General features: G+C 40.1%; 1 protein-coding gene across 1 annotated transcript in view; it reads right to left on the reverse strand.

The window, feature by feature from the left end:
* The window catches only part of LOC122790458 (N-acetylneuraminic acid phosphatase), a 35,666-nt gene extending 19,267 nt beyond the window's left edge, over positions 1-16,399 (reverse strand). Inside the window, exons 1-2 of the mRNA XM_044058007.1 lie at positions 16,226-16,399; positions 7,562-7,692 (exon numbers count right to left, since the gene is read on the reverse strand). Coding sequence (XP_043913942.1) covers positions 7,562-7,651 — 90 coding nt within the window. The 5' untranslated portion in view covers positions 7,652-7,692; positions 16,226-16,399. The remainder of the gene's footprint in view (positions 1-7,561; positions 7,693-16,225) is intronic.
* Positions 16,400-18,795: the final 2,396 nt, after the last annotated feature.

Raw genomic sequence — 18,795 nt, forward strand, 5'->3', positions numbered from 1 at the left:
AGTCCTGGGAGGTACATCTCAGGTCATTCACACCAGCATGGACAATGACCGAGTCATATTTGTACTGGCCTTGGAGTGACCCAAGTGCTTGTGTTATGTGGCGGATCCTAGCGCCTGACAGGCAGCTCACCGTGACCTTCTCCTTGTTCAGCCTGGTGAGCGGGACGTCAGTGTGCCTGACAATAGAGTCACCTATTACAAGTGTATCACGTGTGTTGTTTAGCTTAAGGGCTGTGACTGTTCGGCACACTGGCTTTGTGAGCTGTGTTGCACATGTTTTGTTTTGGGGTAGTGGTTGCTTGGGTGTCTGCTTTGGAGGTCTCTGCTGCTTAGGCAGATTTTTATTTAGAGGCTCCGAGTATGTTTTTGTGTGTTTATGTGTTTGGTTTGCTGTCGTGGTAGGTCTATGCGGGACTGGAATTGTAGTGAGTGTGGTTTCCTTCTCCTCCTGACTGGTTACGCCAGTACTGAGTTGAGAGAGCTTAGCCTCCAGTTTGGCTACATGGTTGCATCTCTCACATGTGTTGGAATTTGTTGGGAGGAGGAGAGGGTTGTCTGTGTACATGAGGCAGTTGTAACATTGCCTCAAGATTCCCAGATTCACCAGCTGGACCGGAGAGGAGATTGACAACTGACCTTTGGACATGCTAGAATAGTATTGGGAATTCCTTTATAATTGAAAAAAACAGCCAATGGGGAACAAGATACTTAAGGGGAGTTTGTGAGGATGTAGTGCTTTTATTTTTTTAGTGCTGACTTATATAATTGCTTTAGTGAGCAAGTGCCAGGCTTTAGAGTAGGAATACGGTGTTTATTATGAAAACTAGATCAGTTAGAAGGGGAAAAAGTGAACAGCAGACTTTGTGGAGCCGAGAATGGTTTAAACCCAATTAAGCGGAGCTGCCCGATGCTGCTCTATGTGCAAAATCGCGTCAAAGCGGGTTTTATACAGGAGGACTTGAAAGAGCTAGAAATTGCCCCAAAATGGCCAATAGACTACCAGATTCTTGTGCTGGGAACACTCCTCCAGGGATAGATAGGCTGCTCTAAGCTCCCCACTGCCACTGGTGAATAAAGAAGCCTCCCTTTATCCAAGAAAGGAAATGGGCAACACAGGAACTTTCCAAAAGTCCAGAATACAGCAAAGCCTGTATTTGGACTACTCTAGGTCAGGAAAGACGGGAAACAAGGATAATTTTTTGTTTTTTTTTTCTTTTTTGCAACAAACAGCAGGAAAATGCAATAAATATGTAACACAGGCTAGTGCACTTGAGTGTGTAGCCTCAACAGGTAAATGCAACAAACAGGGCAAACTTTAAAAGTGCAGGTGCAAAAACAACTTTAAACAGTTTAAAACAGTTCAAGAAGCAGAAATACTTGCAGTTTAGCTGGATCGGACAGTCGCCCAGGTAGTAGCAGGAAAAAAAACACTTTTATCAGGTTAGCAGTCACTCTTTTAGCCTCTCTGCAGGTAGCACCACTCTGCAGGACCACGAGTAGCCTGGCTGAGTAGTAACAAGCACAAAAACCACGCCAAAGCGGGTTTGAAAGAGCTAGAAATTGGCCCAAAACGGCCAATAGACTATCAGATTCTTGTGCTGGGACACTCCTCCAGGGATAGATAGGCTGCTCTAAGCTCCTCACTGCCACTGGTGAACAAAGAAGCCTCCCTTTATCCCAGAAAGGAAATGGGCAACACAGGAACTTGCCAAAAGTCCAGAATACAGCAAAGCCTGTATTTGGACTACTCTAGGTCAGGAAAGACACGAAACAAGGATAATTTTTTGTTTTATTTTTCTTTTTTGCAACAAACAGCAGGAAAATGCAATAAATATGTAACACAGGCTAGTGCACTTGAGTGTGTAGCCTCAACAGTTAAATGCAACAAACAGGACAAACTTTAAAAGTGCAGGTGCAAAAACAACTTTAAACAGTTTAAAACAGTTTAGCAGTGTGTTGATTTTTATGTGGTTGACTACAGTAGATATAGCATTAGAAGCAATACTACATAACTACTAATGTTGTATTTAATTCTTGGCTACTAAAGAAAACAATTTCTTCATCTATCCAGACCAAATACAGAGTGAGATTAAGACTAGACATGAGTATAAAGTCCAGCTTATGACTAAAGACAGCTGAGCAGTATGGGTACAAATGGTCATATTATTGGTATAAAGTCTGGGAGACCACAGTGGAGCCTAGTCCAGTTTTTCCTCCAATAGTCCCACAGCATTATCTGGTTAAGTGTCTTGCTCACAGACACACAGTAGGTAAATGGAGGCTGAAATAATCAAACCCAGGTAAACAGGAAACGGCCCATTAACAGTTCTAAGTCTTAATTCTCTGTGCTCACTGTCAGGTGCTACTGCACAAACAAGCATCCTGGGCATACTATATATGCAAATTAGCTTGAGCTAACACGTGCAACACACTTCAGAGACAGATATAATGTGCAAGAATACGGTCTTAAAAAAGTGCATTACCATCTTAATCATGAGTGCTCATGCAGAAAAGTGTTATTGTGTGCCAAATAGGACTTATGAAAATGAGCTACAAATCAAGCATATCAAGCTGCAATGCAACTAAGAAGCAGCTTTAGTATATATGGAGGTTATACAAATAAAATACCTATGCCCTGCTAACAGCACACTCCAAACCAAAACAAGGTATTGAAATGGGTGAACCTTAACCCCCCCCCCCCCCTCCCCGGCACAGCTCTCAATTTCTTAGCACATAACAACTGGACAAAGACAAAATTAATGGGTGTAACCTCAAAATAGGGACAAATTTTAAATATTGCTCTTAGATTATTAGAATAAAAGGTTGTGTGTTACCATACATTTTCTGAAGGATATAAAGTCTGAAACTTAAAGGTCTGTCATTATTTAGGGAATTTAATCCTCACTGATTTGCCACAAAAATCAAGAAAACCAAAAAATTTATGAGGAACAGACCAAAAATATGACGCAAAAATCTGGACATTCTGCAAAAATCTGGCAGTTGAGAGGTATGACCCCCACCCTCACCCCAGGGATTTTTAGGATGGAAATCTCACTTACAGGTAGTTACAGCAGGATGGCAGAAGCCTTCTTCCGTGCTAAAGTAATCATTTTAGAATCTAACCCCTCTTTCTGTTGTTTTATAAACACAGTAGGCAGGCTGATATTAGTTATGCAAGGCTACATACCTGGATGGGATCACAGAGTGATAAGTTAAACCAGACATAACTGGATGTGATCACAGAAGTGGTCATGACATCAAGGGTGAAATCTTATCAGCATGGGATGTGTAATTTTCCACAAATGAAGTGTGGATCTCTCTGATTAAGATACAGGATTTTTTTCTGTGAGCAACAGATAGTAGCTACCTCAGAGACATGATCACCAACATAGCAGGTTAACTAGGATGACATGCTCCAGACACATAAAATGGTATGTGGGTTGAAGAGTGGGGCAAAGCCTATTGAGCATTCTACCTTGTTGCACATGGCGCATGCATTGATGCGAGTATGTTTTAAGCCTAAAATAAATAGCCATGAATGGTGAGGTGAAAAGAAGGGTATGAGCTCTCCCATGAGTGAAGCATGGTAGAAGGAATGGTCTGAGAAAAAGAGGTCCAATGACTATGAGTATCACTATACCAGGGCAGCAGGAATGTGGAAACATTTCATTCAGACTGCTTGTACAGATACTTTAGGTTGATGAACTGAATTGTACATAAACATTGGGTAATTGGGATGAGGGGTATTCTATGAAACTGTGATACTTAGGTGCACAGATTTTTCATGGTAGACCTTGAGTAGTTAGGTTGTTTGGTATTTTATGAGCCAGTGAAGATGGACAATAGCATACAGCATAAGAAGATGGGAAAGAGCATAATCTGTTTTGGTCCTGGGTTGACGTCTGGTAATAACAATGATGCCTAGAATTAAGGGGAAGGAGAAGGCTGGACAATAAAAGGCAAGTGTAACAGTGACTATAAGACAGCCCGTGTTACGTTGGAAGACAGAGGTCAAATGAAGAACTATAGAGGAAGGGCTGCTTAAAGGAAAGGGGATAAAGAGCACTGTCAAGTTATAAGTAGTAGGGAACATTTAGGTAGAAAATATAGATAGTGGAGTGGAAAGGTGAAACTTCTGCAAGCTGGGAGGAAAAGTACACAAAGTCAGGTAACAGTGCCACCTGGAAGTGGGACACTGGAATGTGAAGTGGACTCAATGTAATGGGAGATGAGCCAGGGTTTTGGTTATTAACAGTTGTGGTTTTGATTACTAACAGTTGTGCTGTACACCCAAAAAGAGAAGCAAATAACATGAGAAGTACAAAGGACTTTGAAAACAGAAAGCAAATAGGTGTAATCTGATGGATACTGGTTCTGTATGTTTGCCCTACATGAGAAGCACAAAAATAGATGAGACGGGACAGGAGCTTAAGAAAAGTGCAAAACCAACCAGAGTGACAAAAGACAAACCAGTAATCCACCAAAATAGTGAATGACCAGCAGAAAAAGCAGTACCAAGTCCAGCACGGATAAAAGTTTGTTTAGAAGGTTTATTAACAAACTCACACTTAAAAAACAATAAAAAAGTCATTAAATAAAGTGAGATACTAGTGCTTTCATCCTGGTACCTTCCAGAACTTCCTCAGATAAATCTAAACAGACTACACCCTCCTTAGCCCTTAAATAACAATGTTGCCTGTTCTTAGATTTAAAGAGACAGTGTTCAAAAACATTACATATTATAGCGTTAACTCCTCAAATCTAACAAACATAAAATTAACTTTTAATTAATAAAAACAAGTAAGTTTGCAACAATAAATAATTTATAAATAAAAATTAAATGAACACCTATATAAAATATATTACTAATAAACCACAGATGAAAATTAGAAACAAGCATATTTAGAAATTAATTCATTTCCTACCCCATCCTAATATGTTAAACAAGGTACAAGCTATTGTACATATTATACAAGGATACACAATAAAATTTAAAACAAATAAACATGAAAAACACAAAAAAATCCATATCAGCTCCACTGGAAACTGAATCCAGAACCTTCTGCATAAAGACAGATATAAAAACACTACATTAAAATCACCTTTCAAGAGCTTTCATTCTCAACAAACAAGCTATATTACAGTTATATTTAAGTCCTGGGGGTTTAAAAGCATCTAAAGAGAGCTACCAGTACAATTCCCTTATTTCTAGCCGTACTTGCCAAGCTCCCCCCCCATTTCACAGCGTCCACTTTTTCTAAAATGACAAATTTGAAGGAGTGTTCAGGGTAAACTAATATATGCTTTGCCAGGACATTTGTATTTTTATTGTTTTTAATATCAAACACATGTTCATATATTCGAGACCTTAAAGTCTGTTCAGTTTTACCTATATAAAATGAGCTACACCCCTGACATAAAGCACGATACACCACCCCAGTTGTTCTGCAATTAAACTCGCCATTAAAATAAAATATTTTGCCCAAAACAGAACAGCTGTTCCCCTACACTAATCCACTTAAATTGTGGACAGTGGCCACATTTTTTCATACCACACCTTGTCGGGCCCAAGTTCATTACCCTTCTCTCTAATACACCCTTCAAGTTGTTGTTTCTTTTGTATACCACAATCACAATCTTTCCTAATAAAATTCTGGACACATGGCAACTGCACTATCTCTACTAAAACTAGTAATAAATGCAGCTGTATATGTGCAGGGGGTACACACAGGGCCTTTCACAGATATCACCCATGTTTCTTGCCCCTTAGCCAGCAGAGGCACATACGATCCATCCCTTCTCTTTTTTTTTTCACCTCCGATAACAATGCTTCAATCATTTTGTAGGGTACCCCCTATTCAAAAACCTATTTTCATAAAAGCACACAGTTTAATAAAATCATCAAACTCTGTTACCATTCTAGCCACCCTTACATACTGGCCTTTAGATTTTGCTTTCTTTTGATGGTATGGATGGCTACTCGAATAGTGCAAAATAGTATTAGAATAGGTGGGTTTACATTAAATCTTAGCAATTTATCTTCTATCTGCATAGTTTTTCTCTAACAATATATTAAGATAAGAAATTTTGTCCTTGTCGACTTGCGTATTAAATCTCAACAAATGGGTGGCTGTATTGATATATTCTCTAAAACACTCCAGTTGTTGTTTGGTGTCTTTCCAAATTACAAACAAGTCATCAAGGTATTAAATATAAAATCTAATAGAATTATTAAATTTCCCTTTAAAAACAAACCCTTTCTGCCATTTGACCATAATAATGTTTGTAAATAATGCCCCTACATTCGAACCCATAGGCACTCTTTCCAATTGCAAATAAATCTTACCTTCAAAATAAATAGAATTATTTTTCAAAATAATTTCAAGTATTTCCTTGTACAAATTAATTTTACTTTGTTCCACCCCTCTTTCTGCCAAGTACCAAACACCAAGCCGTTATATCGGTTTCTTCTCTGTATGCTTGTTACCAGCAAGCCTCCACTGATTAATGGTACGCAACCAACTAGACCATCATGAACCCAAAGATGGACAAGCTGGTAACAACTGCTCATTTCCATCATCTCCTTTCCAGCTCCCCCTGCTTGTCTGGGTAATAGTTAAGGCTTTAGCCCTCTATGCAGTGGACCTGGGCTACTTGGTAATTATCTACTTCCTTCACGTGGTGAGCAGATTTACCTATTTTTCTGAGGAAAGCGCTCAAGCACAAAAACAGGTTTACACTGGACAGAATGCAATGACATCTAGTACTCTCTGAACATGAGGCTGTAAAGCTCTAATAAAATACCAACAGGCACAGGTAAATCAGTGCTAGCCACTCAATGATGGTCAATAAACAATTTTCTTTTTCTTTTTTATTGGTTACTCTTTGTAAATCTGGCATTACACATGATTGGGAGAGTTATTTATATGTTTTTTAAACTACTCTGCTGTCCGTTCGTTATTTTGGTCAGTGCGGCACATTTGTCTTGAACATATATGCACATGCATGCATGAATGAATGAATGAATGAATGAACTGATGCAATCTTAATAATGCCACCAAAACACTATTTGTTACTACAACTTGTGTTGCAAGGGATGAAGATATGAGAAGACCATGATGTGCACAGCAGAACATGTTCAGCTCTTATGCTTTTTTTTGTATTTGATATGTGATGTCAGACACTTACAAGATGTTGGAAGGGGTCAGAGTAATACTGGCTAAATTAAAATTTCTTGTCTGTCTTCATAACTTGGTTGGTAGTATTGCATGGCATACAAGCACTTTACACAGCTGGTACTCTCCCCATGTTGAAAATGCCATATTTCAATTTGGTAAACATGGCTAATTGTCCAATTCAAATATTGGAATAAGGACTCTATTATACAGTTATATGATAAGCAGTTTGAAAAGTTTGAACAAGCCATACTTAAATATTTCACCAAATGAGATACACATATCTAAGAGAAATCACTTTGGTAGCTACAGGGCAAAGAAACACATGAGAATGTACATCGCAAATTTCATGTATGTGCCTAATGCACACCAGTAAAGCATTTTACCTGCAAAATAGCTTTATTACCAGCTCCAGTAGTATCTATGAGAGTGTTATCCAGATCAAAGATGACAGCTTTTATTCCATCAAATCCCATGACTAATGGATGCAGTGTCTTTTTTTTTTGTAGTTGTAAGCCTGCAAAGAAAAAGAAAAACAAGTCCTTAACGATTAAACCCAGTAAGCTGGATTAGTTAAATGTGTGTGTGATGTTATTTTTTGTATGTTATAATTAGTTAAATAGCTACATGCATACACATTATTCTACATAAAATATCAATTTTCTTTTTAGGCAAAACAAGACAACGCCTACCTATCCTTTCCCACTGTCTCCCCATCTAGTTCAGAGGACTCTGATAGTTTCAGTCATTTCTTTCACAATCTAGTAATATTTACAACCACAACTATTTTTTCTTCCAAAGCACGTAGTAGCTTGTTCTAGCCACCTGCCACCGGCATTCTCAATGATTACTAATCATAGCTGGCCTTAGGTATAGGCTAACTAGGCGGCCACCTAGGGCGCCACTGTAGCAGGGACGGTTTTCCAGTAATCTGGATGGTGTCGATAGACCAGGAAGGGGGCACCAGATGGTGTGGGGGGCACTGTGGAGACTTTTTGCCTAGGGCACCAGTTGACCAAAGGCCGGCCCTGTTCCTAATGACACTATTACATTTATCCCAATGCTGCATATAAACGTGCAACTCAACCTCTGCTAAATACTGGTTCAAATAGAAGAAAAAGTTCATTGCTTATGTTACCTGGCTGTTTTCTTTCACATAGACCAGATTTTCAAAAGTCCACTTCAACAAAGATCACTAAAGACAACAATTTCAAATGTGAATGCTGCTTTTAATAAAGGCCTAGTATTACATGCAATGACTGCATCATTACTCAACAATTACTAAAGAAATAACTACCAATGCACACTGCTATGAAGCAGATGAGACAGTATCTCAAATCACTGGTGTAGCCATGTGTATGCAGACTGTAAATTGTTGCCCTATCCACCTACACAGCATTTAAAAAATTAAATGCACACATCCAGCCAAAAATGGCCTCCTCTCCATTTAAGAAGTGTACATATTTTCAGCTGTGTCTCATATAACCATAAAAAGTATTACTTTTCAGAGAAGTTTCCCATTTCTAAGTATGTCACACATGGATCTGTGCTGTGCACACTTCCTTAGACACTTCTATATGTTCTGGTCTCTAAAATGTTACCAAAGGATGCAGTAAAAAAAATGTATTCAACTGAGAACACCAAGTATGCCTCATTACATGCTTAGCTTTTAGGGACTACAAAATGAATGTACTAGGTCTCACTGAAAATGTTACAGAATAAGCTGTTTGGTAGTATGACAAAGTCCCTTAAATACTGCTGACACCACATCCTCGTATGAAGACAACTCAACAAGTAACTGCAGGCAGTCCTACTGTAAACACATTTTTACATCATTGAAAACAACATGCCCACTCATTTGCTAAAGGATCCATTGCTACCCACTTCTGTTACTAGATCCCTCATAATCTCAATGGTCCATGAACTGACAGAACTGATACGTCTTGAAGTCTCAGTATAAGAAGATACAGAATGTGGTGAATGTCATATGGGAAATCAGATTTTGCTTTCCCCCTTTGCACACCTTCCAGCCCAGCTGACCACTAATTACTTTGTGTTGCTCCATGCTTTCCTAAATGTCTCTGGTATTACCATCCCCAGGGCAGTGAAGATTTCTGACACTATATGCAGCAGCCATTTACTAGACAGCCTCATGAAGCTGTTGTAGAGAACATTTTTAATTATGGCCTCTCCAGCCAAAACGCTCAGCAATGTAAAGGGTAGGAACTTCCAAATGAATGCCAGCTCCATCTCCTGAAAGCATCTTTGGGGAGTGTGTGCGTCTGTGCGCGTATGTGTGTGTGTTGGGGAGGTAAGAAAGAGAACAGCTTTTCCCAGATATGACAAAATTACCTGTCAGATTTAAAAAAGTGCACTAAAGTCATTGTACTCCGCATAAGCTTCTTTATCCAGATAAAAAACTAAGTGTCCAACCAGGGCTGACAAAACTAATGCCTATCCTGGTAGTACTGGATAATTGCAATGTCAGGAAACTAGTAACATTCTCAGATGATAACCCAAGCATTCAACACTAAGTATCCAGTAGATTTTGTGCATACAGCCTGATAAGCAGTGAAACTAAATATCAGCAGAACTCATTTTTACCACGTTAGAAATTTTCCAATACAAATATGACTCTCTCTCACTGGCTGAAGCAGACCAGAAGATATTTATCACACGTCCTTCTCTCCTTCCACTATGCTCTGCACAAATTACACAGAATGGTACTGTAATTACATTTCATAACCAAAATGTACTTAAAGATGGACAAGGAACAGTGCACTGCCCATATGATTTTCCCAGGACTATTCACTTAAGAGCGAATTAACCAAGCAAGCAAGTACGGTACATCCTTGTTCTGCACTCTGTTGATTAGACAAACTCGCTGGATCTTTTTCTCTTTAGGGTAATACAACTGATATCATGTAGCGCTGCTGACAAAGTCACAACTACAATACTAGTTGAATTAATCAGTTTAAAATAACAGTTCTGTAAAGTATGCTGGCCACAAAGTAAAGGGAGAACATTTGAGAAGGCCAACCCACTTAGGTTCTGCTCCCCTTTCTCCTTTACACACAAAAAAAAATTCTAAGCTTGTTTCCTGTAAGTAATCTTGTCCAGATACAGATTTGCTGTATCCAGGACTGTTTGTAAGCTTCAGAGCCCCCATGCCTTCCTGTGTTGGAGGGAAGCCTTCTAGCTTAATTTTGTTTCTTAGAACTAGCCAGTTTTTTAGTTTTGGCACTCAAATCTGTTTCTTTGAGATCAGCACTTGTTCAGAACTCATTGTAAGCACTAAATAAGCTACAAATCACTACAGCACTCAACTTTCCTCACTTGTCTAGAGGAAAACAGTTTTTAGTACTTAATAAATAAGCACCTATCCAGGCATGTCTAAGGGTCAGCTCCCAGTGTTTATTCCTGTCTACCTGATGAATCTGGGCATCTTGCAGCAATTGCCTCATGTACACAGACAACCCTCTCCTCCTACCACCCAACACTACAACCTGTGAGAGATGCACTTATATAGCCAAACTGGAAGCAAAGCTCTCTTCACCCAAGACTGGACTACACAGTCAAGAGGAGAAGGTAAACATTTGCACCACACCACACTCATCACATAGTCCCTCCAAACCTACACCACCAAAACACACACATAGAAACACAAAACACACACCTACATTTGCGGAGGCTCTCAATAAAATCTGCCCAAGCAACAGGGACCTCCAAAGCAGAAACGCAAGCAACCTCCACCCCCCCCAACAAAACCCACAAACTCAGTGTGCCACTCAACCACAGCCCATAAGGCATAACAACGTACCCAACACTCTAGTCATAGGTGATTCTATAGTTAAGCACACTGATGTTCCACTCACCAGGCTAAACAAGGAGAAAGTTACTGTCAGCTGCCTGTCGGGTGCCAGGATCCGCCACATAATGCACGCACACAGGTCACTCCACAACAAGTACAAATATGACTCTGTCATTGTCCATGTTGGTGTAAATGACCTGAGACATACCTCCCTGGACTACATGAAGAGAGACATGGAGGAGCTGTCTGATCTTGTAGCCCAGGTAGGTATGACCCTAGCCCTGAATAGCATCCTGCCATCACCCAGAATACCGCAGTACAAGGACAAAATGATTGACTTCAATAATTGGCTAAGCTCCTGGTGTCATTCTAAGGGGATACAGTATCTGTCTGCCTGGGAAGACATGATCGACAAACCACGATGCTTTGCCAGAGATGGCCTGCACCTGTCGCCCTTGGGACTCCGGATACTGGCTAAGGCTCTTGCCACCCCTATAGTGCCTTTTTTAGTCAAGGTTCAAATGACAAATTCACCACCGTAACAGGTACAAGCAAGCAAAATCTGAGGGTAGTGCTACTCAATGCTAGAAGTCTAAACCTCAAAATGCACTCACTCAAGGCACTTCTTAAATTGGAGAACATCGACAACTGTGCAGTGACAGAGACCTGGTTCAAGGCTCCAGACAGCACCCCTGCATTACCAGGCTATAATTCATACCACACCTTTCGGCCACCTAACCTGAACCAAAACCCTAAAAATGAAGGTGTGTCCATATTCATTAAGGATAACCACACCTCCGGGCTAGTTGCTCAGCATAATGCATCCGAGATTATCCAAGTGCAACAATCTCTGGGCAAGACCGCAATCCAAATTGTAGCTTGCTACAGATCCCCCACCATGCACCAGGATTCTCACTCCTCATTTCTTGATACACTGGAAAATATTAGGGTACAACCTAACACCGTAATAATGGGCGATTTCAACTACCCCACCATTAAATGGGAAAACTACTCATGTACCAACTCTTGTGCTCAATGTTTCCTGGAATTCATAAATTCCAGTGCCTTGGATCAACTTATCCACACCCCCACCAGGGGCAGCAATATCCTAGACCTGGCCATTACCAACATGGGCAACTGGTGTTCCACACCAGAGGTCAATTCCTTGTTGGTCAGATCCGACCACAAGCTAATCACCCTAGAAATCCACATCCTGCCACCACCCCCGCCCCCCCATTAGGGAAACCACCGTAAAAAATTTCTCCAAAGCCAACTTCACGCTTCTTAAGACAGAAGTGGCAAACTTCACGACACTCATGCTGACGGACAATAGAGGTACAACTACTGAATCCTACACAAATGCACTTTATAATCACTTACACGGGTGCATGGATCGTGCAATCCCTAACAGAACCAAGATGCTATCCTCCAAAAAAGGAAGCCAATCTGGTGGTCCCCCTGCCGTAAACAAACTCTAAAACAGAAGAAAGAAACTGTTGCAAAAAAAGAGTAAAATCCCATGATTGGAAGAACTCCCTAGTCAGCCTCAGTAAGAAGCCAAGATCCTTCATAAAATCCTCCAAAGCTAGTTACGAAAACAAAATCGCCAATGATTCTAAAGACAACCACAAAGTATTCTATAGCTATGTCAAGAATCTCAGTGGCAACACTCAGATCTGCTCTGAGTTACAGCACAATGGCACTAAATATACAGAACCAACTGATATTGCCAACATCCTGGCAGAGAGGTTCAGTGCTAACTTTACCCCCCTCTCATCCCCTAAAGGGATCATCTCTATACTGGAAGAATGCAAAGTTCCTGTAATCATGGCTGCACAGGTAAAAACACACTCTCCAAAGCCAAGAACACAGCATCCATGGGACCTGACAACATCCCAGGCTGCATTCTACACGAACTACAGAACGAACTGGCACCCCATCTAAGTACCATGTTCAATCATAGCCTCACCTCAGGCTTTGTGCCCACTGAATGGAGCACAGCAATGGTTATCTCACTCCACAAAGGGGGGAGCCACCACGGACCCCGGGGACTACTGCCCCATTAGCCTGATGAGCCTGGTCTGCAAGGCTATGGAACGTATCATCATGGAACTTAAAAACAATGACATTGGTAATCTCCAAACTCTGGACCCCACCCCTTTCGGGTTTGTAAAGGGCAGATCATATCTCCTAAACCTGATAGACTTCTTTGAAACGGTCACCAAAGCCATAGATGAGGGTAAGGTGGTTCAGACAGCCTATCCAGATCTCACCAACACCATCCCCCACTCTGGAATTATAGATAAACTCACTAAACTAGGTATAAATCCCTATGTCACAAGATGGGTTTCCAACTGGCTCACTGACAGAACAGACTTCAAATCCAACTTCAGACCATTGACAAGTGGAGTACCATGGGGTTCGGTCCTCTCCTGTTTGGTATCTACTTCAGACCATTGACAAGTGGAGTACCATGGGGTTCGGTCCTCTCCTGTTTGGTATCTACTTCTCTGAAGTACAGGCTAACACAGAAGGTCTTTGGCTAAAGAAGTTTGCAGATAACTGCAAACTAGGAGCCATAATCAAAACGCCTAAAGATGTGGACATCCTACAAAAGGGCCTCACTGAGACAGATGCCTGGTGTCAAAGCCATGGCCTCAAGCTCAATGCCAAAAAGTGCATTGTCATCCCTTTTGGTAAAAACTCTGTACCCATGAACTACCACATAGGCGGTAGTCTACTTAACACTGAAAGTGTGATAAGAGACCTTGGGACACAGGTGGACAGTAGTCTCTCCTTTGATAATCACATCACCACAGTAGTCAGGAAATCCTTCTACATGGCACACCTCATCACAATAGGTTTCTCATTCAGGGGAAAAAAAGAGGTCACTGTTCCCCTCTACTCTTCACTCATTAGACCCATTATAGAATACAATGCCTCTTTTGGCATGTACCTCACAAGACATCTACAACAACTGGAAAGGCCACAGAAACACCTCACAAAGAGGATTACCAGCCTCAAACAGATGCCCTACGCAGACCATCTCAAAAAACTCCAGCTTTACTCCATCGCATATCGCCTACTCAGAGGCGATCTCTGCCTAACATACAAAGCTATGTCAAATCCAGAGCTGTTGGACATGTTCCACTTAAAGAAATCCCAATCCCTCCGTGCTACACGCTCTAGGGACCTAAACCTTGTCACCACAATAAACAGAACATGCTGGAGGGACAGATTCCTGTCCCAGAGACTTCCCATACTCTGGAAACAAACTACCTATCTATATCAAACAAAGCTCCTCATCAGCACCCTTCAAGAAAAATCTTGATGATTGGATGGGAGATAGGAAATTCACCCCAGAGATCACCTCTGTGGCTCTGCTCGACAGGGACACAGGAAAATAATTAGCTTGGGTGGTGAAAGCCAGGGCACCTTTTAGCTAGACTTATATAGGCCCTAGTGCCAATAGCCTAGTACCTACCTAACAACCTATATTTATGTTTGAATGATCATGCAGGTTTGAAGATTATGGTACCTGACATGCAAATATCAGTGAGAAATCTGCACAGATTTCCATAATAATAATAATAATAATAACAACAATGAAAATAATAATGATGGGCAAAAGGAATCAAGTACAAACGAAAGGAATGAAACTTGGGATTTTTGATACAAGTGCCCTCTATAACCCCAAGTAAATGACCTGTCTGAGTTAGCCACTGTGACATATCCTTCTGGAAATTCCTGGGGAATATGTCAAACGCCAGTCCTTCCACAGGCAATGTGACAATTTGGCCACAGAAAGGAATACTGTCACCAGGACAGACTGCAGTCAAGATGGGCTGTACAATAAATCCTATAGAGATGTCTTACTGCAACCCAGGAGAGAAAATGATGTAAACACAGTGATAAAGTCAAAAGACAATTTAATAATCCTTGAATGAAAGGCCATATAACCAGGAAACAGGTAACAAAAGGTTATAACAAGCTAGCTTTTAAAGATGCCTACCGAATTGATACCATTAACAAAACTGTGCATCACAAATATTTTTTTTAATAGTAGTACACATGCTCACAGTCTGAGAAGTCCTAAAAAACGTAATACAATAATAATAATTGGTGACATATTACCTTCTGCCAGAAAACCTAACCTGATGGGATAAAATACAAACTCCTGGAGTCAGATGAAAATCTTGGAAATAACTGAGACAACCCATGGGTAAATCAGTCTATTATAACAATAAGCATGTGCAAAGCAGATCCAAAGTCAAAGAATTTCACAGTATGATAAACTGCACAGCAAGATGCAATATTTTTTTTCTAATCTTAGCATTCTGCCATTATGTTACATTGTAAAGCTTATCATCTCACCAGTTTTTGTAGAAGTTTTTGCCAAACCTTCTGTGAACTTACACAAAGCATCTCTGAAGAGATATGACACAGACAAAACATTTCTAAAGTAGCCTGCTCTCAAGAGACTGATAGTAATGCAGGTAATGACTTTGCAATCAGCTAGCCTGATCTTATGCTTACTTCTGAGATATAATGACGCATATTGAGTTTGCACTATTTTATTTTACTTATTTGTTAATTATGCAAGCACAGTAGCCTTGTTTTTGTTCAGACACATAGAAGGCATATGAATACTGAGGGAAGCAAGCTCATGACTACAGAACAAAGCATGTTAGCAGCTCATAACCTTAACTTTCTGCACTAAGTTGCCAGAACCTGCCAGGTTCTACAAGCCAAACATAAAGTACTACCTCAAAGCACAAACTTCATAAGCAGATGTTATCATACCACGAAAGTTTACATCTATATTACAGTTTACAATATGTGTTAATTAATCATTATCTCAGATGTTGCTGTCACCACAGTAGAAATGCAAATAACCCTCCCCTTATCCTGATTACGTGGCAGCAAGTTAAAAAAATAAACACGTATCTGGGCTTGTTCTGCTGGTTAATACACCACAGACATTGCTGCAGTTCTAACTTGAATCAGGAATACAACACTGTGTGCATTTTCTGGGGGAGTATTTATAAAGTTACCTGGCAAAAATCTGCTTTGTTTCCACTTTACTGACTGCTTAGATTTTCTGCAGTGGGTCTCACATTCACAAAAACAAACAACACAAAAGGGAGCATCATTCAAGAATTACTTAGTATACAAATCTATACGAGCTTAGGAAGAAATGCATGCCTACTGTGAATTTCATTATAAACTGCTTTCCTACCTTTTTGTTAGTGTACTGTCTCTGGTGTTACTCAGCCTAAAAATAAAACTTCAAATGTTTGAAATATATACTGGCACCATTTCCCATATAGCTGATACTCCACGTTCAACAATCTGCAACCTTTCTGAATAAACTAGTTGTCATCAGGAAGGAAATGAAAGGAAAATAAATTCTCTTCAACTCTGACCTCAAATGTGCATCACTTAAAACATACCCCAAGCAAACAACATTTAGTCTTGCTGTGAATCTGGTTAAGGAAGCACTAATTTTTTTAAATATATTTTTATGTGGGTTTCTCTAGTGTTTGATTATTGAAAATCTTGCAAGTTGTAGTATTTAGTAGCTTTGGTAAATGACCCATGAAATTAATGATTTCGTAGATAAAATGGTGAAATATATTTAAAATAATCTTTAAATAATATCACAGCTCTAATCACAACACAAGCCTCTGGAACACATTAGACACTGGTAAGGCTCTGCTGCTGTGTAATAAAGATTAGTGTTGAGGGAACCAGGAATTCCAAATAGTGTTATAACTTCAGTGTTTTTTTTTTCTAAGATCATCAAAACTTACTTCTATACCACAGTTCGTTTAACACAGCAACACACACCACACAAACTTTGAATGGAGGATCACATGGATTATAAAAGGTAGTAGAGTTTGGAAAAGGTGGGAGGAATGCACACAGTATACATAACTGTTAAAGCTGTACACCCTTAGCAATTCCAGTGACAGCACACACACTGGAAGAGTTTGCAAACACTTTGCAGGAGGGACAGAAGTTTTTTTATGTATCCTTTGCTGACCAAGTAAGTCCTGCTAGGCCAGTAGCTTCTTTGGGGTGAGAACCGAGAAAATATTTCTATTACTAGGGGATATTTGGCCAGATCATTGGTGAACTTCAGCTGGTGCAGTCGCATGCACCTGAGGCTACCACCAACTGAAGCAGATGGGACCTCAGTTTAACATCTCATCTGAAGGATGACACACTCACGAGTGCAGCATCCCCCCAGTGATGCACTGCAGTGTTAACAATCCAGTCACATGGAGTGGGAATAGAACCCACACAAATGTGCTACCTGTTGTGCCACTGACGATGCTTCCATCAAAACTGCTACAAAGAATAAGGTACCCAAGAATGCAAGACTACTTTGCAACCCCCTCCCCCCATTAGATTAATACACACAAACTATACATAGCTAATGTTTGTCAGAAACAAATGGTATAGAATAGGAAACACAGCAACTTAAATAAAAGTTAGAGGAAATAATTGGAGGGGGTATGAAACTGCACTTCACTGAAAGTACTATATGACTAGCCATTTCTGAAGAGATGGCAGGGCTTTAGTGACAGCTATTGTGATAGAAAAGGTTGAGATTAACACAGTTCTATTGTGTCAGGTTTAAAAGAACAGCTCTTTAGTATGATTAGATGAAGAAACACATTTTAGTACTGTTTGCATGCAAACAAATGTCTCCCTGCCTGCAGTAATGTGCTGTTTCCTAAATATGTGACTGTCGAAGGCTGTTTGCATGTCTCTGATATCATCACCATATTACATTTTGTACCCAGTCCTGTTAATAATCATTCAGAATTCTGTTTGTTTCACTTTTGCAATTTCTTTACTCCAATAATACCCAGATATACTGCCCTGCAAGTTCACGTACTGCTCTTGTCACCTAAAAATTCAGTCCAAGTACCTACATTTTCCAAATACCTTCAATTATTTAATAATAAGTAATCCAAACACTAAGAGAAAAGCAACAAAAGTAGGTAAAACAGCACGAATGAGATTAAAACTTCTAAATTCCTAAATTCAGTGCAAACACAGCAGAGACAGAACTGCTGAGGACAGGAAAGGACTCAACCAGGTTGGAATGGATTCAAATTATGTATACTTCACAGAGCATGGAAACATAATGATTGGTTAGAATTAACCATCAAATAGTCAAGATACTATGTAGTCCCAAATCAATAGAGGTAGTGTTTTACAGACAGTTACTGTCTGGTTGCAGCTAGAGTGTTAGGTAAATACTTAGTGCCATTTCAGGGCAGCACACTGTACTGTCGTTAACACTGCTGACTCACAGGGCTTGGACTCTCAGTTTGGTTCTCAACAGACGTGCCTTCTGTGCAGAATCCATATATTCTCTTCTGTGTCTGTGTGGATTTTCGCTGGGTACTCCAGTATCTTTTCATATTCCAAAGAAGTTAGCTAGAAACTAGAGGTAATCCAGAAAGCTGAAGCCAGGTCTGATATTCCACCTGTGACCCAGAGGGTGACAGGACTAACAAGAAACAGAGTACAAATTTGTCAGCTAAAGTGATTTTATCTGGACTAATCCTTTGTACTCTGTTTCATGAAAGATGTAAGCTATGTGTATTAGTGGTCCTCCACATTACCTATAGGTGTGTGCCTGTGTGTGTGTGTGTGTACATCTTAAGATTGTCTGGTGATATGTTCAAGGTTATTTCAGTGCTTTCATCCAAATGAGTGCTGGACTAGGTTTCCATTTCCCCGTGACCCAAAATGAAATTAAACAGGTAATCAGCAAAAGAACAAATGCAC

The sequence above is a fragment of the Protopterus annectens genome, chromosome 1.part2, assembly GCF_019279795.1.
Source record: "Protopterus annectens isolate FY-2018-M chromosome 1.part2, PAN1.0, whole genome shotgun sequence".
NCBI classification, from domain to species: Eukaryota; Metazoa; Chordata; order Ceratodontiformes; family Protopteridae; genus Protopterus; species Protopterus annectens.